A 23,047-nucleotide genomic window follows, 5' to 3' on the forward strand; every position below is an offset into this window, starting at 1 on the left:
CGCCTTCTCCAGGAACTAACATTCTACACTTTGTGACCAACCCCTTAAACAAAGCACACACACAAAAGCCTTTCCCCCCCCAAGATTTGAAAGTATCTTGTCCCCTTATTGGTCCTTGGGGTCAGGTGTCAGCCAGGTTACCCGAGCTTCTTAACCCTTTACAGGTAAAAGAATTTGAAGTCTCTGGCTAGGAGGGATTCCATAGCACTGTACACAGGAGAGCTGTCACCCTTCCCTTTATAGTTATAACATGTGGTCTAGATGAAATTACTATAAAATGCATGCACAACTGTTTGAAAAAACATACTCAGTAGTTATTAATGGTTCACTATCACGGTGGGAGGGTATGTGTAATGGGGTCCCAGTGGAGTCTGTCCCGTTTCCAGTACTATTCAACATTTTCATGAATGACTTGAATAATGGGATGGAGAGTATGCATATAAAATCTGCACATGACACCAAGCTGAGAGGGCTTGCAAGCACTTTGGAGGACAAGATGAGAATTCAAAATTGATAAATTAGAGACTTGGTCTGAAATCAATGCGGTAAAATTCAATATAGACAAGTGCAAAGAAAAGAAGAAAAGACTAAGGGGTACCCGTAAGTCTTCAAATACGTTAGACTGTTAGAGAGAGGACCATGATCAATTGTTCTCCATGTCCACTGAAGGTAGGACAAGAAGTGATTGGCCTGATCTGCAGCAAAGGAGATTTAGGTTGGATATTAGGAAAAGCTTTCTAACTATAAGACTAGTTAAGCACTGAAACATGTTACAAAGGGAGGTTGTAGAATCCCTGTCAGTGGAGGTTTTTAAGAACAGGTTAGACAAGCCTGTCAGGGAAGGTCTAGGTATAATAGGCCGTCTCTGCCAGGGATGAACTAGATGACTTCTCGGGGTCCCTTTCAGCGCTATATTTCTATGATTCTGTGGCATCTTCCAGACAGTGTAAACAAATAGATTCTCCACACCTCAGAACTTGCAGTCTGTTAAATGTAAATGTTAATCTCTATTTTAAGGTCCTACCTGAATCCAGCACAGTAAACAGCAGTGGAAAAAATGTATATCTCACAATCTTCATTTAATACAATGTTAAGTCAGAGTTACTCTATTTGCCCAACGCATTTATGAATAGATTTTTCACTCTCCATGTTGTTGTGTTGCTTTTCACATTTTAAAAATATAAAGAATGTTTATTTTGCGGTACATGAATATATTTATGTATTTTGGCCCAACAGTAACAATTATGGTAACTTTGCTTAATGAAACCACCCTCATATTAAAACATGTATGACTTTACATTGACTACTGTCTTTTTGGTATTAATTTGAGTATTTTTTACACACTGGAGATGCTGTTTTTTAAATCAAGGAAAAATGACTTAAAATGTGGCAAGTGACTGTCAAAATGGCACCTCTTTACTGGATAGAACTGTTATGCGTTTGTATGTAATTATATTCACTTTAGGGACATATCTTTGCCTTTTACTTCTGTTAGCCCTAACAAAGGTAACACAGCCAACAAAGTGAGCCCAATGTCTGTTCCTTCTGGCTCATCAGCAGAGTTGTTTACTTGGGATTCAATTGTTTACACTTGTGCAAACCGTTTAAAGGCAATAAGATTACACAGGGGTCACTGAGCCAATATTAGAAGGCTTTAGTGCTCCCCAGGTGTAACAGAGGGCCTAAACTGACCTACAGAACCTTGATTACTGGTGGTGGAGTGCGAGAAGAAACAAATCCAGCTTGACTGAGTCTAGGTTTAGTTTGTAGGTCTGGCAGGCAGCTTATAAGTAACAAGACTTCTAGGAGAATCTTTTCATACAGGAGTTGAGACAGATAAACTTTGGAACCCCATTGTTAGGTTTTATTAGTCACTTTTTTTGAGTAGAACCATTCGGTGTAAAGTTTCTGAATCTGATCTCAGTACTAAACATTTCTCTGTTCCTGTATGAACAGATGTGCCAGGTGGGAAATAGTTTTCCCATTGTGGTAGAATTTTTGAGATTTAGAAAAATTTTCTCATCCTGAATCAAGACAAAAAGCCAGACTCAGATTTTCACTAGCCCAAAATCTAACACTTCAGTTAGATTTTGACCTTTTAAATTTTTTTAAAAAACATTTGTTACTATGTTAACTTAGATTTTTGACATGAAAAATCGTTTAGACTTACAAAAGAACTTTTTCATTTGGAAAGTGTCAAAATTACACATGTAGACAATCTTGATCTCTGTTTTAAGGTTGCAGCTGAACCCAGCACAGCAAATAGCAGAAAAAATGAATATCTTGCAGTCCTCATATAATATAGTGTTAAATCAAAGTTACTCCATTTGCTGAGCACGTCTCTGAATTTTTAAAATGGAAAATTTAGAATCAACCCTTTCCCACAAACAGTTTAGGTTTTGATGAATTGGAATTTTCTGACCAAAAAAAAAAAAAAAGTTTTGTGGAAAAAATTCCTGACCAGCTCCATTTAGCAGCAGCAACATTTGTTCAGTTATCTGGTTTTGCCATGAAAATCCAGGTAGGCTGGGCATATTAATACAACTTTTTTCTACATTGGAAACATAAGTTACAGATTCTTCTTACAAAAAAAAAAAAAATCTGTTTAATGTAATAGTTGCATGACATATCTTCCCCTGCAGCAAATTGCACAAAGTTTAAAAGATGAACAGAAGAAGTTGCCTTCTGATGCTTCATTTTCAGATGTGCGGCTAGAAGATCCAGAGTCCTGCAACCTAATTAAATCTGGTATGCCTGGGAATATATTTTATATTATCAAATGAAGTAGTAAAATAGACATAGTGGGCATTAAGATAAGCAAATAATGAGAACATTATATTTACTTTAATAAAAAAATATTTTAAAGTATTTGGAGAATTTTGGGAAGAGCTTGCATAAAAGGAGCTTTGACTCAAGAATTTTTATTTAAACTTTTAAAAATTTTCTTCCCCAAAAACCTCAGGAACTGGATTTTCAGTGTGTTTATTACCTGCCTTAATCCTGTGATGGTGATTGTGGCACGTCTGTACTACAGACGCATTCATTCTGTGAAATATTTACTCCTGTTGTCAAGGGGCGTAGCATTTTTTTATATGAAGTATAATAAAGAGCTGAGCTCACAGGAGAAGAATGGGTTTTATATGATTCTGGCATGTGTGTTACGTGAGCGCTTTGGAAGTTGTAGTTCAAGAATGTTTTCCTGTTCAAAACATAGAATCGGACAGTGATTGCATCCTTTTTAATGTTTTTCTTAACTGATTTCAATAACTTGTAGTCTAGTTATTGCAATAATTCATTATTTAGTCTATAAATTTTAAAACCTCATTTTGGGATCCATGTTTTTATACATTTATAAAGTAATTAATTCCATGAGATTTGATTTTGTTAACACCAGAATGCCACCTGAGTTCTGCTTACATGCCTTTAAATGTGCCTGGAATCCCTGGATGACTTTTTTCCCCTCCATCTTACTACAGTTTACTCACTTATTAATATTCTGCTTCCCAGTTGTATCTTTCTAGCTCTGGCAGTTGTCTTCACTATTCCATGGATTTATCATGGTTTCCTACTGTGGACATACCAGGCTGACACACCAAAGACCTAGACTAGAACCAGCTAGAACACACAAGTCTAGATTTGAACGAATGGTAGGAACTGCACAAATGTAAGAGGTTGTTAGACTATCCCCACACCAGGACATTGCAGCCTTTTGTTCCATGACTGGTTCTGTTGACTTCCTTTAGTTTTTAGTTTTTAAAATGGTTGTCACTGAGGTTAACTAGTAGTTGCCCCAAAATCTAGGGGAAAGATGAGTTCTGTGAGGCTCTCCACCACCAATTATTAGGAAAACCCAATCTGAATGTGCACAGATGGTTTTGCACCTCCTCTGTCATGAAGGGTGCTCTTGTAACAGGGCTGTGACTTCTAATAAAATCCACATGACAAAATCATTGTTCTCTGTCCTAACAGCTGACAATGTTGTCATATTAACATGGGTTCTAAATTCTATATTTCAACTGTGCTAAATCTCCTCAGGTCATCTACTGTATAGCAAGGAAAGAATAGCAAAGTAAACTCATACAATATTGTTCCTTTTCTCCCCTCCCTCTGGGTGGCCTCTGGGTTCCTGTTAAAGCCCTGTGGGCAACCCTCCTATATTTTCTCCACTGTCTTTTCTCCCCCATAACTCTCTTCAGTAGTTATGCATCACATCCTTTTAGCAGGTAGGATACTACAGTGACTTCCAGAGAAATGCGTATACAAGTAATACATTTAACAAAGGATGAACTAGATCTCCTTTGGGCAGTCAGTACATGTTAAATCGGCCAGGGGTGAAGGATTAGATGGTTGTCATTGGGTGAAGGAAGATACGCAGTCTCAGGGATGGGTCACTGACTGGCCCGATGGTCTGAAGAATGAGTGTGGTAGCAAAGTTATTTTCAAATGTCTTGTAGCAATTTTTTATTTTAGGAGGGCAGGCTAGTGTTTTGTTTTTCTGATAACCACGTATGCCCTCTCCTTAAATACATGTTTCAGAGTATATACACCAATTCAAGATTACCCAGTACTTTTTCAAGATGAATTCAAACTCTACACAGCTGCCCACATACTCTGTGCATGTATATACTGGAAGTCAGGTTTCTTCCCTCTGAGGAGGTTAAAAACAAAGTAATTTTGTAATGTGTAACATTCCTATGGAGGTCAGCACTAAATAACACTCACTACGTATTGTTTTCAGATGGAAGGAAAGAGTAATAACTTTTTAATGTGTGTTTTCTACCTTTAAATAGGTACAGCAGAATCCCTTAATCCCAGACCACAGACTATGATTTCACCAGCAGATCTACATGGAATGTGGTATCCCACAGTCAGAAGGACTCTAGTGTGTCTCTCTAAACTGTACAGATGTATAGATGTATGCACAAACTTCACCTCTTCTTTTATCTTACTGTACCGTTTTAAGTTAAAATAGAAAAAAAAGAATATACTACAAATTCTAGATATTTTTGTCTAAAAATAACTGGAAAACATTGATATTTATCTTTTGTTAGCTGTTGCCTTTTTTGCTGGTCTCTTCATATAAAATATGTGAATTTGCAAATTGCAGATTGTTCAAAGACAAGTGATTTTGCACATGTAAATTTAGAAATGAAGCACCAAATCAGGTCCAAAATTTCATTTTCCATCTTACTAAGATTTTTCAACAGGTAATGTTTAAAAAGTCACATACCTCACAGACCAAAAAAAAAAAAAAAATTCTCCAGCTCAATGAAGTTATGCGATTGATGTAGAAATTATTGGGTGAAATTCTGTGGCCTGTGATATGCATACGATCAGATTAGATTATCCTAATGGTCCCTTCTGGCCTTAAAATTGAATAATCTATAGTTACCTTAGAAAATGTTTTTAATCTTTTGCACCACATTTTTAGTAACTTTAAAAGTACAACTGCAAGAAACTGACAAATTTACATAAAATAAGACTACTTTAAGCAGCGTTTCTCAAATGCGGCCACCAGGGGCTTTTCTTATGGCCATGGCCTCCTGGGTTGTGATTGGGGGTGGGGGTGGGGGGGAGGGCGCAATATAGCAGCCCCTCTGACTCCCTGTTGCTCCTGGATGCACTGCCTTGGTGTTGATTGCTGGGGCCGCCAGCAGCGGTTGGGCCCTGCCCCCCTCTGGAAACACCTGGGGTACAATGTTGAAGGAGCAGGCAGCCAGTGAATCCCCCACCTTCCCTGGGGCAGTGGGGCTCAGGCTTTGGGCTTCAGCCCTGGAGTGGCGGGGCAGCAGGCTCTGGCAGGGGGCTTCGGGCTCCAGCCCTGGGCTGTAGCTGCTCAGCGGCAGGGCCCAGGTTCCAGCTGTGGGGCTTCAGGCTCTAGCTCCCTGCTGCCTCCCCTGAGCCCCCATCCAGGGCTTCATTTGTCCCCAGGGTTGGCAGGGCTGAGTAAGTCTGCTGTGAAAAGTGATACTTGTACGTTTGTTAATATCACTTTTCTCAACAGACTTACTAGTTAGCAATAAATAAATTACAATGATTTGGATGTGTTTATGTGCATATTTATTTGTTTTTCCTAAATAATTAAGTATTTTAGGAAAAAGTGTGAGAGCGGCCACCAATTTTTTTTCCTGAGAACCCCTGCCTTAAAGTATACAGTAGCATGAATCTGTGTAAAACACAGCTAATAACAGCAGATACAATAAACACCCTGTTCATAGAGATTCAAATAATACTTATTCATATAACCTACTCTTAAAGGGAAAGTTCCATAAATAGATTGCCATTTAACATAACTACGAAAAGGCTGGTAAATCTCTGAGAAACCCAGGGAACACGTGCATTTTTGCTGTATGTTGATTTTTGTTTTTACTCAGTTGATAGGAGACACAGCAAAAGGGCTACCTTAACACTTTTGAAGAAATTCTTATTTGAGAGGCATAACTTGTGAAAGTGTGGGAGGTGTCAAATGGAATATGGAAAAATATAATAATTAAAGTAATTAACATTTTGATGTTAATCTCAGTAAAAATAGTAATGTTTTTGGTTGGAGCCCACTGTTTGAAAGAAAGAAAATGCAGTTTGGAATTATTTACATAGCCCAATTATAAGGGAGTGTGTGTATGAAGAAGCAGGGATCATTGATCAGCATACAGACTGAAAACTGAAACAGACTGAAGTTTTAAGTGAACCTTTTGAAAATCTGACGCTTTACATATATTGTTGAGTATCTAAAGCCCTGGCTATGCTACATCTACAAAAATGTTGTTGTAACCAGTTTTTGTGACACTCTCATTTAACTGTTTACAGCAAACACAGTGGAGCCGAGTTCACACAATTTTTTTCCATGACACAACAGTGTCTTGTGTGTCCACACCTTACTCTGTATCAGTGTATTCTGGGAAAATCTGGGTAACTATCCTATATTACCTAAGCAGGGGTAGCGGCACGGAGGTATGCACACAGAGTGGCACCAGCAGCATGTGGAGCAATGCAATATGAGATGCCCTACTACCCAAGAGAGCTGTGAGAAAGGAGGACTAGCCAAATTGGTTTTCCAGCTCAATCAGGTGGTGACATCTACACTGCAAAAGTAGTGTGCTGAATAGTTACAGGAAGACAGGCATGTTCTAGCCTAGGCAACTGGCAGGGGCAAAACACTGTTTAGGTGCCATGGTTACTAATAGAGTATTAACCATGTGGTGTATAAGGACACAAACCATATTCAGAGCAATCATGTCACTAACTGGTTACAAACTCTGTTAAAATTTGTAGTATATGTAGTATATTCCTTATTTTAGTTGCTTAATTATGCACCCACCATATCCAGTCTGTTTACTTGTTATGAAAATCTTTTATATTTGTGCTAATGTGGCTCCAACCCTGTACACTTACGTATGTGCTTAACTTTATGCATTGTGAGCGGAACCATTGACTTCAGTATCAGAAGTCCTGTATGTTCTTTAAGCTACATAGAAGGTTGGCAAACATTTTTTTCCTCCCTCCAGAGGGCAGTGTTCCAAGGATTATCACAAGAGGCGTTATCTGCCTGTATTCACTCACTGCTGGGAGCTGCGGATTCAATTTCCAAAAATAAGGTCAGACAAAGTTATCTTTCTAGAATGTAGCAGTGTTCATTAGGAAAGATTCTTTCATATATAATGAAGACCCTTAAAGAGTTGTCCAGAATTATGTTGAAATCTCATCAAAATACATTGTCTGTCTCTGTCCCCAGAGATCCGTAAGAATTGCTTGCATTTCATTGTGATAAGATGTGGTAAAGCAGAGAAAATGATGCATGCACAAACCATGATGAAAAACTAAACTTAAAAATCGTAGAGATAAAGGTTATAGACTAGTGTAACTCGTATGACTCAGCGAAACAATAGACTAAAGTAGGATTCCTCTAATTATCTCTGCACCTAATATTTCTGTGTGTCTTATATCTTGTTTACTGGACTTGCATGTGTTATACTGAGTATTAAGTTCCCAAGTGGGCTAGTTGATAAGACTGTTCCTTGCGAATATTAGTCTGTATGATCAAAGGAGGTGCTCTTATCTATCATTCCTTTTTAATGGGACGCTATCAATTTAGTTGGTGTTCTATATAATAAAAATATTTGTGAACATTTTTTCTTAAATTTCACTGAAAATATGTTTTAATGTAAATGTTTCTCTGCAGTTTATTGAACACAAATATTGGAGCATTATTGCTAATTCATAAAACCCAGAAAGATAAATTGCTACAAACAAAAATAAAATTCTGTGGGCTATAATAATAGACCAGATCTAGTGGATTGTATAAATGGCAGAAGTATTTAGAGTTTATTTAAAAAAAAAAAAAAAAAAAGTCCCTTTGTTTCAGTTACCTAAGCTGGTTTTAATTGCACAGATCAGGAATTGGTTTGAAATACACCTACTTTTTTTCGAGTGTCATTTTAAAAGCATAATTCATGAAAATTATTGATAGATTTAGGGGAATCCAATGATATGGGAAAAGTTTCCTTAAAATTTCTATAAATTATTATCTTTCCATATGCAGCTTGTTCAGAGTTCTGCAGTTATTTGGTATTCTGACAATATTGGATCAGCCTTGATAGAAAGTGTTGTAGAGACTGAGGCCTTGATCCTGCAGTGAGTTCTGTGCAGGCATGCTGCTTCCTGCTATCGGGGTTTAAGGCACATCACTCCTGGGGCATGCTAATTTAACACTCACTAGAGCACTGTCAGATTAAGTCATGCATTAATTAAAAAAAAAAAAAAGAAAGCAAATTCCTATACTGTATTGTTAGTAATGTCTTGGTTTATTAAAAATGTTCATCTGATTTACTTTTCACCAGTTTTGATCATTGTTTGTTTTTTCTTTTAAAATATTTTCTTTTTTTAATGCCAAAGTACAGCCTGCAGTGTAAACAAATGTTGCTGCTTTGTTAACTTAATCTTGGTGAAAAATCTCTCCTACCTAGCAATAGCAACAGCAGAGGTGTAATCTGGGTCCCATTTCCTTTACCTTAATAAGGCATGATCTTCAAGATTTAAAAATGTATGCAGCATTAAAAGTGCAGAGCTGAAATAACAAAGAATGCAAGAGTTAAGGTTCCTACAGTATGGTGAACTCTGGCCTTGTACTCTCTGTATCTTTGTTTTACTGCTTAGAAATTAACTAAGCTTTACATGTAATGATAAAAACTAGGGCTGTCAATCGCAGTTAACTCATGCGATTAACTCAAAAAATTAATCGTGATTAAAAAAATTAATCGTGATTAATCACACTGTTAATAGAATACCAATTGAAATTTATTAAATATTTTTGGATGCTTTTCTGCAGTTTCAAATATATTGATTTCTATTACAACACAGAATACAAAGTGTACAGTGCTCACTTTATATTGTTTTTGATTACAAATATTTGCAGTGTAAAAGTGATAAAAGAAATAGTATTTTTCAATTCACCTCATACAAGTACTATAGTGCCATCTCTTTATCATGAAAGTGTAACTTAGAAATGTAGAGTTTTTTTGGTACGTAACTGAACTCAAAAACACAACAATGTAAAACTGTAGAGCCTACAAGTCTACTCAGGCCTATTTCTTGTTCAGCCAATTGCTAAGACAAACAAGTTTGTTTACATTTACGGAAGATAATGCTGCCTGCTTCTCCTTTAATATATCACCTGAAAGTGAGAGCAGGCGTTCGTATGGCACTTTTGTAGCCGGTGTTGCAAAGTATTTACGTGCCAGTTATGTTAAACATTCGTATGCCCCTTCATGCTTCGGCCCCCATTCCAGAGGACATGCTTCCATGCTGATGATGCTCATTAAAAAAATAATGCATTAATTAAATTTGTGACTGAACTCCTTGGGGGAGAATTGTATGTCTCCTGTTCTGTTTTACTCGCATTCTGCCATATATTTCATGTAATAGCAGTCTCGGATGATGACACAGCACATGTTCATTCTAAGAACACTTTCACTTCAGATTTGACAAAACGCAAAGAAGGTACCAATGATATTTCTAAAAATAGCTACAGCACTCGAGCAAAGGTTTAAGAATCTGAAGTGCCATCGAAAATCTGAGAGGGACGAGGTGTGGAGCATGCTTTCAGAAGTCTTAAAATAGCCACACTTCAATGTGGAAACTACAGAACCCGAACCACCAAAAAATAAAATCAACCTTCTGTTGGTGGCATCTGACTCAGATGATGAAAATGAACGTGTGTTGGTCCACTCTGCTTTGGATCATTATCAAGCAGAAGCCGTCATCAGCGTGCACTCATGTCCTCTGGAGTCATGGTTGAAGCATGATGGGACACCTGAATCTTTAGCGCATCTGACACATAAATATCTTACGATTCTGGCTACAACAGTGCCAGGAGAACGCCTGTTCTCACTTTCAGGTGACATTGTAAACAAGAAGCGGGCAGCATTATCTCCTGCAAATTGTAACCAAACTTATTTGTCTTCCCGATTGGCTGAACAAGAAGGAAGACTGAGTGGACTTGTAGGCTCTAAAGTTTTACATTGTTGTATTTTTGAATGCAGTTATTTTTTGTACATAATTCTACATTTGTAAGTTCAACTTTCATGATAGAGATTGCACTACAGTACTTGTATTAAGTGAATTGAAAAATACTATTTCTTTTGTTTTTTACGGTGCAAGTATTTGTAATCAAAAATAAATAGAGTGAGCACTGTACACTTTGTATTGTGTTGTAATTGAAATCAATATATTTGAAAATGTAGAAAACATCCAAAAATATTTCAATAAATGGTATTCTATTATTGTTTAACAGCGTGATTAATCACGGTTAATTTTTTTAATCACTTTGACAGCCCTAATAAAAACAGAATAGCAATAGCTCTGTCAGACTGTAGTATTTGTGTTTAACTCTTTGCACTTCCTTATTTTTTTTAAACGATATGTTAGGCCTGGTCTACAATTAAAAAGTAGATCGAGCCAGCTATGTTGTTCAGGGCTATGAAAAGTTTTGCGCCTTGAGTGCTGTAGTTAAGTTGACCGAACCCCAGTGTAGATGCAGCTAGGTTGATGGAAGAATTTTCCCTTCAACCTAGCTACCGCCTATTGGAGAGGTGGATTAACTATATCAACGGAAAAAGCCCTTCTGCTTGTGTGGGAAGTGTTTACCCTATGGCGCTACAGCTGCACGGGTATAGACATACTCAATGTCTTTGGAATATAATAAAATGTGAAACAAAAGATCCTCTATGTAAGAGCGTGGGCTGCCTTTGTCAGATTGTGGGAGTTATGCTTGCTTTGCACGGTAATGCAGAAAGCATGTTGTAATCAAGGTTTTTTAAGGAGCATACAAATGGTCTGTTTCTGTTGAATGAGTTATTAGAAATAATATAGAAATGTAGCATGTCAGACACTGGTCATAATAATTGGTGCTATGAATCTAGAGTGGCTTGTAAATAAAACTAGGGCTTTAGCATTAATTAAAGCAAGTAACTGAAATAGTTGGGAGAACTTATAATTATGCTCTTATATTAATATTTTTCTTTAAGTTTTTGACATTCTTTTTCTCATTGTAATTTAGACCCAGGTTGATGGACAGCTTTTCTTAATAAAACACCTTTTGATTCTTCGTGAACAAATTGCTCCTTTCCACACTGAATTCACCATTAAGGAAATTTCCCTGGACCTTAAGAAAACTAGAGGTACTTCACAGTGCTGGCAGACAGAGCTGGGTGGGCTTGCCCTCCCCTGATATGCTAGCAAAGGTTGTGGGTTTATTTTATGTTCACCTGCAATGATCTGCATGCTTGCTACATTGTCTTGCTTTGTTCTAATCCTTTCTAATACAGGTTTTACCTACTAAGAAGAGCAGCTCAGAATGCTTCTAACAAACTCTACTATACTTTTGATTTATATTAAGTGCTGTATCTGTGCTTTAGCCACTGACTTGTCCAATTCATACATGCTGTTTAAAACAACAATAACAAAAAACTATTGCTAAATAAACTTCACATTTGTATTGTGCTGAAATATCTTTCATCCTTAGCTGTACTCTACAGAGCAGTTTCTTGTTTCTGCTACTTAGCAGATTGATTTTAACAACATGAAACTTACTTGCCTAGGCCAAAATTAAAATTGCCCCAGTCTTTTCTGTAGAAGTTTGACTAGAGAAGTATTCCTTATACTGTAAAGTTAGTCAATACTTTTCTATTTATCATGGTGAGAGTTGTTTCATGAAGCATACATACATCTAGTAAGGAGGAAAAATAAAGAGCAGAGGCCATCCAGAAGAGGCAGTAGTTATTATTGTTTTCTTGAGAGTGCATTGTGAAGCACAGAGGAAAAAAATCTTAAGGAAAAAAGGGAAGGGTGAGAGAGACTCAGTGCTGTTGATAAGCCTGAGAAAAAGAAGCTGGAACATCTCTTTCCATTACAGAAGAGTAAGTTGAAGAAATAACCTTTCTTCTCTGTCATCTAATACACTGTTACCTTTGCTTTGAAGTTACTGAATCTTGTTACTAACAATTACATCTATTGCATTTGAACATCAATGAGACCTCCTTCCTATTAAGTAGTTTCTAGTTGGCTGGAGGTTAAAGGGTAAATATGTCCTTATGGTATCTTGTCCTGGCTGACATAAAAGTTTGTTCTGTATCTTTTTTTTAAATGAATAAATTTTTGTACCAGCCAGTGCCTTACAAAGGTGGTAAGTAACAGGAAAAGAGGTTCGGTTGGACCAAGCTTTCTGCATATTGACTTGACTTAAATCAAATGTGGATTTAAAGTTCGAGACATCATCAACTTAAAAATCATGCTCCAGTCTGAAAAAGAGGTACTTATAAGTATTACTTATAACACTAAGATTATTATAACTGAAAGAGATGGGGGGGAATATGATATTTTTTGTTTATTTTGTGCATTTAACAGCACTTCCAAGATAGCTAGTCTTGCAATAGTCAGTTTCTCCTGTTTGTGTGGACCTTTTTTACAGCAACACAGGAGAGAAACACTTTTTAAAAATAAAAGGAAGATACCGGTATACAAAACAACAAATTGGCAAATGGACCCTGGGACACAGGCAGTACCTGAAACTTCTTCCAATTAATTTTTTTTTAAATTGACTATATTTCAGGCTGATGGTATCCCTTTAATCTCTCACACCCCTTTGGAAATGGGTTCATTTTCTTTGGCACTTATATGTTGGTACACTTACTGCAGGTATCAGTATTACTACTTTTCTTCTCACTACTTCCACAAACCTCATAAATGCAAATCCACGTCAGTATTGAAATTTTGTCACCTTCCCCTTATTAAAAAACAAACAGACACCATGCATCTAACACATCAGTCACTGGTTTGGGATGCTGTGTGGGTCTAATGCTATAAACCTTTACTCAGGTGACTAACTCCCTAGTTCTGTGAATAATCCCACTGACATCGGTAGAACTACTCACACATAAATCGGGGTTTGCAGGATGGTCCCTAAACTATCACCATTCTCTACATGGCTGAGTACATTTTGGTGTATAGTATTTGTCTATTTGAAGTGTACCTTCATAAGAACAGATTTTGTCTTGTACAGCACCATTTACATTGCTGGCACTAACAAATATTAGGTTATCTGGCTATACCAGAAAGAGGACAGGAGACTCTGGATGTGGTTTAATTAGCCCGCAATTTTATTCCTAAATGTCTGAGAGTAGCTGGCAGATAAGTGTACAGTGCAGGTACTTCCATAATCACTTACATATACCCAGGGGGCTGCTGGCAGCCCTCCCCCTTTCCTATCTTAGTCCTCAGCCAACCTGCTGCTGGGACCTTCCCACCTTGAATGAGTATTAAAAGAGGCTATAAAGGAGGGGGGTTGACTCTCTGCCATACCAGTCATTGGAGCCCCAAACCCCCAATTTCTACTCCTTTAAAGAATACCTCCTTTAAATAATTTCCCAATCCATTTTATCTGATCACCGTATCCCTTTCCTACAAAAGAGCTGCAGTGGACATCTGCACCAAGCTTACATCATGAGTTGTGACATCATAGGCTAACCCCCCTTTCATTTGTTCATCCTACTAAGCCCCCAGCTTGTTGGGGGAAGGTAAAAATAACCACCTCTCTTTGGCCAATCTGGAGGTGAGGGAAAAATTCCCTCCCTCCCCGCCCCCCAAGAAAGGCTTGACTAGCGTAATGCCCACCGCATATCATGATGAAATCTGGTATTTCAACTATTGCCATGGATGGGAGGGTGGGTGCTGCTCAGCCTGGTCCAAGTGAAAAAGAGGGTTTGTACTGCACAAATATGGGTGTAAATAGTCCCCTTCTCTTCCGATCACCTGGGGAGGGGAGGGAAATGAGTCTGAATCCCCATGCTGACCTGACCTGGAGAAGCGTCTACTTAGCACGTATCTCGCTGGCTCTCTAATCCTTAAAGGGGCAACACACCTTCTCTGACAAACCAAACAAAGGGCACCACTGCTTAATGTGCGGTGAGGTCATTGTAAGCTCCCCAGTGTGTGGACTCTCTTATTTTGAAGTTGTATTGGGGCTAGTACGAGGGACGCTCATCTGATTGGGTCCTTGGGTGTTACTTTAATAACAAATAGTAGTAATCATGCCATGCCATTGTAATGAAGAAATGAAGTATTTCTGTTTAAATTACTCTGGCTGAATCCTGCACATTTACAGTCTGGTCGACTTTCTGCTTCACAGATGCAGCATTTAAAATCCTGAACCCAAGGACTGTTCCAAGATTTTTTAGGCTAAACAGCAACAACGCACTGATACAGTTCTTATTGGAGGTAATATGGAGTCTTTTTGTTAACTCCGCATAGGAAAAAAATCTCATTTCGTTTAAATGTGTGGTGATTTCTGGGCAAATAAAAAGAAGATAATTGTCTTATGTTCAAGGGTACTCCAGAGATCAGAGAACATTATATTGACTCTAAGAAAGATGTAGACCACCACCTGAAATCAGCTTGTGAGCAGTTTATTCAGCAGCAAACCAAACAGTTTATAGAGCAGCCGGAGGAGTTCATGTCAAAGGTACAAAGAGGCTATGTATTCGCTGTGTTGACTGAAATATTTTTTCCTGAAATGGCAGGATTAATTTGTATTTAAATTTGTTTAATGTTCATTTTATAATAGACAGCGCTGGTAGAGCAGCCTATACTTAAGGCTGCCTGACACTTCCCATGATAAGACTCCGTTTTCAGTTACTTATTACCTAAGCAGAAATTATTCCGCCATTGCTGAGAATGAGATTAGGGAAACATAATTCTCATGCTGTTTCATTGAGAAGCTGCATTGCTTCAGTGCTTTAGAGCAGGGCCATAATTCAGTGCTTTGGAGCAGGGACTTGAAATTTAGCCGGGGGGGAAGGGGGTGCCCTTGGTGCCGGGGATTTTTGTTTTGCTGTTTCATGAAAAGCCAGCCAAATTTTACTGAGTGTATAAGCTCTTGAAAAATCACAGATGTCATGTGCTTAGAGGCTTAGAGTGTGGCAGTTAATTAAATTAGTTACATTCTCGAAAGATTCTGTCAGTATTCGGAATGCCCAAGCCCGTGAACATGTGGGGTGAGCAGGACTTTTCCTTGCAAGTGCTGCTCCTGGCACAGGAGGAGAGGAAGAGACAGGATTCGGATGAACGGGGTGGTAGGGTGGGGAGACTGGGGCAGAAGGGTCTGTAACCACTAACTTGGAATGGAACCCAAGATTCTTGAGTTTGGCCATTCTTCTGCTGTCAGTAACTGTACACTAGCAAATAGGTCTCATCCCCCTCTAGTGTTTGTCCACATGGAGGATGACAATCTACTATTGCTGCCAGTTATTCTTAGTTCAAGTGGCAGAGATCTGTGCAGTGGATATTAAGGTTCCGACCCTGCTGATGAACCATGTGGGTGTTAATATGATGCCACATGATGGGATTTATTTTCAGTTTGCTTTTTAAAAACCCAGGAAATTGCAGACATCATAATGTTCATTTAGCAGTTTATGTATAAAGTCAAGCACTGAAAAGTTAAGGAAATGCCAGAATTAAGGTTGCATGTTCAAATGCATTACGATAGTTTGTAATTTCCTAACTTCTACATGATTGACTTTGCAACAGTTTTATTTTCTTAACATAGTTTTTGCACAATTTTTATGAATATGGTATTGAAAGCTTTAAGAACAGAATTACCATGTCACGTTTTAAGTTATGAACACGAACTAAAACCAACCAAGCAAACATACCTGGGAATAAACCATAATAGTCTTGCTTAAAATGGCAATACAAGCTTTATTTGCAGTGTGAGAGATTGTAACACAGTGCATTTAGAGCAGTATTTTTCATGGAAGAATAGTGTTCTTAGCCTGGCAGATAGAGGTAGTCTATATTAAATAACTTTTTTTCTCCTGATGTATACTGTTGAGATGGAGGCAAGAGATCCATGGAGGTAACTTTTCTCAGACTTTTTTATAGTAACACTTTCTGTACGGTAGACTTTAAGCAGTAAATGTGTCTGTTTGAAGGAGGATGCAGAAAAGCTTCTTTTCTGTTCAGTGTACATCTCTGAACCAGTATTAATGCTGAGTTTGTTCTCTGGAAGTTATCTTTTTATATGCAAGGTCAGTGTGGAAAGATCATACAATAGAAATGATGTTTGTAAAGTGCTTTGAAGAGGAAAAGCACTGGACATGCTGAGCATTGTTACGAGTCCTCGTATTTGTAACCTCTTTAGTATAACTGCATATAAACAGGTTTATCATGAGGATTGTGACACCTCAAGACTGGTGGTTGCAGTGACACCAAAGTTATCCTGTTTCCTTGCTTTTGGGAGTTCAGAAAATTACAACAGTGAATTTACTTTTAAAAAAGTGCCTATCTTACCTTGGTCCATGGACTAGATGAAATATTTAGATGCCTAAAGATCGAGGTAGGTGCCTAGTGAGATTTACAAACGTGCCTAAGTGAGTTAGGTGCGTAATTCCTATGATTTTCAATAGAATTTACGCACCTAGCTTACTTAAGCCCCCAGTGGGATATACAAAAGTGCCTATCTATAGGCGTCTAAATATATTTGTAAATCTGGCCCCATTTCTAATTTCAGTTGTGAGAAGAGTTTTTATATTGTACAGTATGACATTCTGACCACTCAGCATGTTAAGATGCCTACATGGGTTTGACTGCTGCATTTACATTTTTTTGGGCCAAGATTGGCTAGGTACACTTCTCCTTTTAAGGGCTTACTCGGTTATCTTTTATGTAGCTACAGATTCTTGTGAAATAGTTAATGTATCTCGTTTTGCTTCCCTTTTCATTTATGGCAGGCATAAGTATTATCAAGATTAAATTAGCCTCCTATTAATTGTATAAATAAATATGGAGCAGAAATCTTACACTACTGTTTTTGGAATTGCATTTGTCATGACTTGACTTTCCTTCTATTTATATCCTCAATCAAAATATACAAGAAAGGAAAAAAAACGGTCTCAGACTAGAAATTTTAAGACCTTTATTTAAATATTACTGGCTTGTTTGATATGATTTCACTTTTTGATACCAATGGAAACAAAAATTTCGCATTCTTTCAATCTAATTGTTTTAGGTTGCTGCATTGAAAGCAATGGCCAGTCAGGGAGGTCCCAAATACAACCTTTCACAGCAGCCTTGGGCACAACCAGGTATTCCTTTGCTTTACAATTTTCATTTTATTGAGGCTGTTGTAGGATAGTATATTGGCTGATAAAGGACAGTTTGTATTAGTTCCCACTTTTCTAGAACTTGTTTTGAAAACTATTCCACTTACCCAAACAACCTTTCTAGTTATGACTTTTGAGAATATTAAAGCAATACAAAACACATTCTGGGCTAGACCATTTCAGGAAGTAATTTGTTTTCTGTACTCTTAGGCCATGACTTTCAAAATTAGCCTAAAATGTTAGGTTCCTTAATCCGTATTTAGGAACTTTTCTAATTTTCAGAGTGCCAAGCACACAACAGCTCTCGGTCGCTTTAGTTTTTGAAAATCTTGGTCAAAGTATTTTCAACAATTGTGTTAGTTTCAGTATCTAATACCAGAGAGCTTCATCTTCCATATCCTGTAGGTGACTTTCAATGTCTGAAAAACTTGAAAACATGAGTTTAATTTGTGCAGTGCATGGGTGCATTAAACAGTGTTGAAGATGTGACTGTTGAAATGCGCTTTTCATGTGATGACCATTTAATGCAAAGTGTACTTGAAAGTTACCTTGATTAGATTAAGGTAAAGCTCCTGCTTCTATATCAAAGGGATCACTGAATATTACTTTGGGGCTTATTGTTTATAGTTTTGTAAATACATTACATTTTCAACTCTTGAGAATATGCAAAGTGGGAAGCCAACTACCAATTCCTTCATATTAAGAGCTCAAATGAGAACACTTCCTAGGAACCTTTGTTGGGTTTGAGCAGTTAATATTTTGTGATATTTACAACAAGTAGATCTAGAAATCTGAATCTTTGTGTCATAGATCTGAACCTTTAGTTGCACTAAGTTCCTCAAATGCAAAGCCTGACACGTTTGTTTATAATTCAGTGCTGCCTCATTGCAGGTCAGACAGTCTTGCTGCTAATTGGAACTCTTGGCTATAATTTCTAGCTTATGTCTTTTGCTTTGTGATTCTGTACATAAATGCAAATGTGAACATAGCATGTGTGCAAATGAGAACCTGTTTCTCTTAAATGAAATTTCAAGAAGCACTTAGCTCATTGGGACTGTCCTACATACTATTTGCCATGCTGTCAGATTTCTCTGAGGCTGGAGAAGGGAAAGGAAAATACAAAAGCTGCAAGAGTAAAAAAATAAAGGATGTAACCCTTTTCCCCCCAAAGTTTGTGAATATTTCCCCATGTTTTTTTCAAGCCTCTTTGAAAATGGCATTAAAAATATGTAGCAACAATATAGAAAGCATGTTTCAATCCAGCACAGCATTCCTGTGATGGCAGGCTGCATAGCCGTCTCAGGCATATGGTTAGTGCTAGGTGCTCTGTCTGTCTCCATGAAGACCGGGCCTGAGTGCTTTAAGGAAATCTTGCAAAGTACTATTTTCTTTTCTTGGTCTGAGTATTGCCCAACAGTCACATCTCCAACCAGGGCCGGCTCTAGGCACCAGCAAAACAAGCTGGTGCTTGGGGCGGCAAATTTTTAGGGGCGGCATGGCCGGCGCCAGAATGCCGCCCCTAAAAATGTGCCCTGGCCGCCCTAGCTCACCTCCGCTGCTGCTGCCACGGCGCACGAAACAGCTGATTCGTGCGCCGCTACTCGCCCTCCCTCCCAGGCTCTCAAGCCTGGGAGGGAGGGGGAGCAGCGGCGCGCGAATCAGCTGTTTCGCGCGCCGCGGCCGCTCGGGGTCTCCCCCTCCCTCCCAGGCTCTCAAACCTGGGAGGGAGGGGGAGATCCCGAGTGGCCGTTTCGCGCGCCGCTGCTCCCCCCTCCGTCCCAGGCTTGAGAGCCTGGGAGGGAGGGGGAGAAGCGGCGCCCGCGCCGCGGCCACTCAGAGTCTCCCCCTCCCTCCCAGGCTCTCAAACCTGGGAGGGAGGGGGAGATCCCAAGCGGCCGTGGCGCGGGCGCCGCTTCTCCCCCTCCCTCCCTCCTAGGCTTGAGAGCCTGGGGGGAGGAGTCAGGGCTGGGGATTTGGGGAAGGGGCGGAGTTGAGGCAGGGCCGGGGGTGGGGTAATTAAAAAACCGGGGGGGGGGGCGGCCAAAATTGTTTTTGCTTTGGGCGGCAAAAATCCTAGAGCCGGCCCTGTCTCCAACTAAATGAGGAACCTCGAAGGGAGGAGTCTTGTCGAGGCTTTTTACTACTGAAGGGTGGTGACTGTGACTTTGGGGGTTCAGAGGGGTGTGGGGTGGTGATGTGCATAAAGTAGGGAAAAAATAGAGGGGATCATTTGGAACATAAACTTTCAACCAGCAGGAGCAAATATTTGTGTCTAATCATTTTAAATTTTATTTCCAGCAAAGGTCAATGATTTAGTGTCTTCCACTTATAAGACAATAAAAACAAAGCTGCCATCAATGTTACGAAGCATGTCATTATACTTGGCCAATAAGGATACTGAATTCATTTTGTTTAAGCCAATTAGGGTAAGTATTGTTAGTGTATACATCAGCATACTTTCCATAGATTGGCCAACCTTAACGTAGTTAAATAGATTCTGAAAGTGTGCTTTGTAAGCTCATTTATTTTTTGTAGGAATGAATTAATGTAGCTGTTTCTAAGTTTCTTTATCAGATGATTATTTATTTTTCTTGTTAACTTTGACAAGATTTTCTGAATTTCTGTTGCTCTTGTCCATTACATACTCTTCTATGTGAGTTATTGTACATTAGAAATCCAGACAGTAATCATATGAAAGACATCATGCATGTAATAAGTAAGCAGTCTAGTGTATCATAAAAGGGACCGTGTAAAAATGGAACCTTATTTCACAGACCTGATGTAAGTGTTCAGACTAAAGAAAATAAATGTACACCTCTACCCCGATATAACGCGACCCAATATAACACGAATTTGGATATAACGCGGTAAAGCAGTGCTCTGGGGGGACGGGGCTGCGCACTCCGGCGGATCAAAGCAAGTTCGATATAACGCGGTTTCACCTATAACGCGGTAAGATTTTTTTGGCTCCCGAGGACAGCGTTATATTGGGGTAGAGGTGTATATTGCTTTACTCCTACCCAGTGTGCACAGCAAACACTATATTGAGAGAGTTGCTGGATTCTTTCTTCTTGTATATCACCAACCTTGGGTAAGTCCAGTCAAGTTATACCTGTGCAGACCGATCAAAGGCAATGAGGGTTGCCCAGATTTAACAGAGGGCCTGTTACTGGTGAATGTGCACACACTAGAAAACCCAGCATGGTTCTTAGATGCCAGGTTAAGTGTACAGGGCTAAGTGTTAAGAACCCCCCCGCCCCCCATCTTTGATCTGGAGCACATATGATCTGGAGTAGTCACACAATAGACAAGGAAACCTCTCTATGCCATTTTTAGAGTTACTTTTTAGAGGAGAACCACTTTTAAGAGCACAGAGTTCTACCACACACACTTCTCCATTCACTTCAGAGGCTGTTTGATACACAGGATGTTCAGTTTGTTTCATATTTGAGACAGATCTTGTGATATTCCAACACTAAATGTTTTTCTTTCCTTTATAAAGAATAATATTCAGCAAGTGTTCCAGAAACTCCATGCTTTGTTAAAGGAAGAATTTAGCAATGAAGATCTCCAGATCATAGCTTGTCCTTCAATGGAACAGGTATAAAGTGAAGCTCTTTATTTTACAGATTACTCATTTTCACATGACTAGCTCACATTTTTAAATTAACCTACTTTTCCATTTTGCCTAATTTTTATTCATATTCCTCTTTTCTGATTCTTTGAAAATCCAGAATTAATTTGAACTCTAAACCCTGAGCAAATGCAATTGTTTAGTTTTTACCAATATCTATTAAACTGTTTTAAAACTGAGATTAGTGATTAAGACATGCAGCGTTGGGATTTTATTGTACAAGGTCATGGCAAGGACTGTTCTGGTGAACTACACCCACTTCGGGCACCTTTCCTCTTTGGAGAAGTGATCAGATGTGCTAGGTGTGTAAAAATTCTGAAGGAATTGCAAGGATCTGTTTGAACTCAAGAACAACTGGAAAAATGTGGCTAATCATGGAAATTTAAACAGAATTTCAGGTTTAAGGAGGGCTTTTATCCGCAAAGATAATCAGTGTAAGGAACTCTCTGCATCAGGAGGCCCTGCATAAGCCACTCTCTTAGCGATCCCATAGCTTTAAAAAAAAAAAAAATGTATTGGACATCAGTGGTATCTTGGGTATAGGGGATCAACTGGTGATTCTTGTTCACACAGTATTAAACTCAAATATGTGGACAGGAGGAATTTCCCCACAGGGTATTTTGACAGGGAACATGAAGTGGGGAGAAGAATATTAACTTCCTCTGAAGATGGAGCAGGAATAATCTACTGGGATAAGGTGGATTTTTTTCCCCACAGTAGTGAGATTTCTGTCTTTTCAGTGATGGACAATGATGCACCAGTCTTTTGGATCTCTTTTATTCCTCCCCTTCTGGTTTATGTAAGCTAAAGTTTTCTGGGTTATTACTAATGTAAATGATTCAGATACCCCTCTTGGGTATTTTAAATTTACTTAATTGTCTATCAAATGGCTACTGCACATAACTTTCTTTTAAAATTGCATGCAGATCATAGAATATTAGGGTTGGAAGGGACCTCAGGAGGTCATCTAGTCCAACCCTCTGCTCAAAGCAGGACCAATCCCCAGACAGATTTTTGCCCCAGATCCCTAAATGGCCGCCTCAAGGATTGAGCTCATAACCCTGGGTTTAGCAGGCCAATGCTCAAACCACTGAGCTATCCCTCCCCTCAGATTTATTAGAAGCCGTGTTGACACAATAGATTGTAACAGCTGGAAGAGCTAGTTTGTCAAGTCATCGATTGCATAGTAGGAGTCTGTAAGTTAGCTAGAACTGGTGATTGCACTTTTTGACCAATATTCTTATAATTGTTCTCTTGGTTCCTCTAAATTCTTGGAGATTTGTAGAATGTTTGTTTAGATGCTCAACCAGCATAAGTCTGCTCCTGACCTTGAATGATGGTAACAACACAATAGCTAACATATACTTTCATTTTGCCTTTCAGGTGAACCTACTTTTGTCAATGTCTAAATAGCCCAACAGTCAGGCCGTTTGAGGTAAATTTCAGTGGTATGCCAGGCAGCGAAGGGGACATGAAGTCATTTGCCAGAAGTAAATAAAGGATTTACACTGGGATCCGTCAAGGCATCAGCTTTAATACTCCCCGGGCTGCTTAATACTGATTTACAGAAGAATTGAGTTCTACAAATTGTTTCAAGTACGGCAGTTTTTGATTTCCTAAAACTTAAGGGAACAAACTCGCTGAAGATTTTTATCCAAGCTCAGTTTCTGCCTTGCCATCAGATGTAAACACGTCTGAGATTGAAATGCTAAGACTTAAATATATTTAAGACCTACGTCTTTTCCTTTTATGGAGAAGATGT

General features: G+C 38.7%; 1 protein-coding gene across 1 annotated transcript in view; it reads left to right on the forward strand.

Annotated features, from left to right (window-relative positions):
* The window catches only part of COG3 (component of oligomeric golgi complex 3), a 47,168-nt gene extending 24,434 nt beyond the window's left edge, over positions 1–22,734 (forward strand). The window contains exons 14-23 of the mRNA XM_065407615.1: positions 2,643–2,748; positions 4,791–4,915; positions 7,506–7,595; positions 11,555–11,675; positions 14,681–14,769; positions 14,879–15,013; positions 17,558–17,633; positions 19,950–20,077; positions 21,154–21,252; positions 22,669–22,734. Coding sequence (XP_065263687.1) covers positions 2,643–2,748; positions 4,791–4,915; positions 7,506–7,595; positions 11,555–11,675; positions 14,681–14,769; positions 14,879–15,013; positions 17,558–17,633; positions 19,950–20,077; positions 21,154–21,252; positions 22,669–22,698 — 999 coding nt within the window. The 3' untranslated portion in view covers positions 22,699–22,734. The remainder of the gene's footprint in view (positions 1–2,642; positions 2,749–4,790; positions 4,916–7,505; positions 7,596–11,554; positions 11,676–14,680; positions 14,770–14,878; positions 15,014–17,557; positions 17,634–19,949; positions 20,078–21,153; positions 21,253–22,668) is intronic.
* Positions 22,735–23,047: the final 313 nt, after the last annotated feature.

This window comes from Emys orbicularis, chromosome 1, assembly GCF_028017835.1.
Source record: "Emys orbicularis isolate rEmyOrb1 chromosome 1, rEmyOrb1.hap1, whole genome shotgun sequence".
Taxonomy (NCBI): domain Eukaryota; kingdom Metazoa; phylum Chordata; order Testudines; family Emydidae; genus Emys; species Emys orbicularis.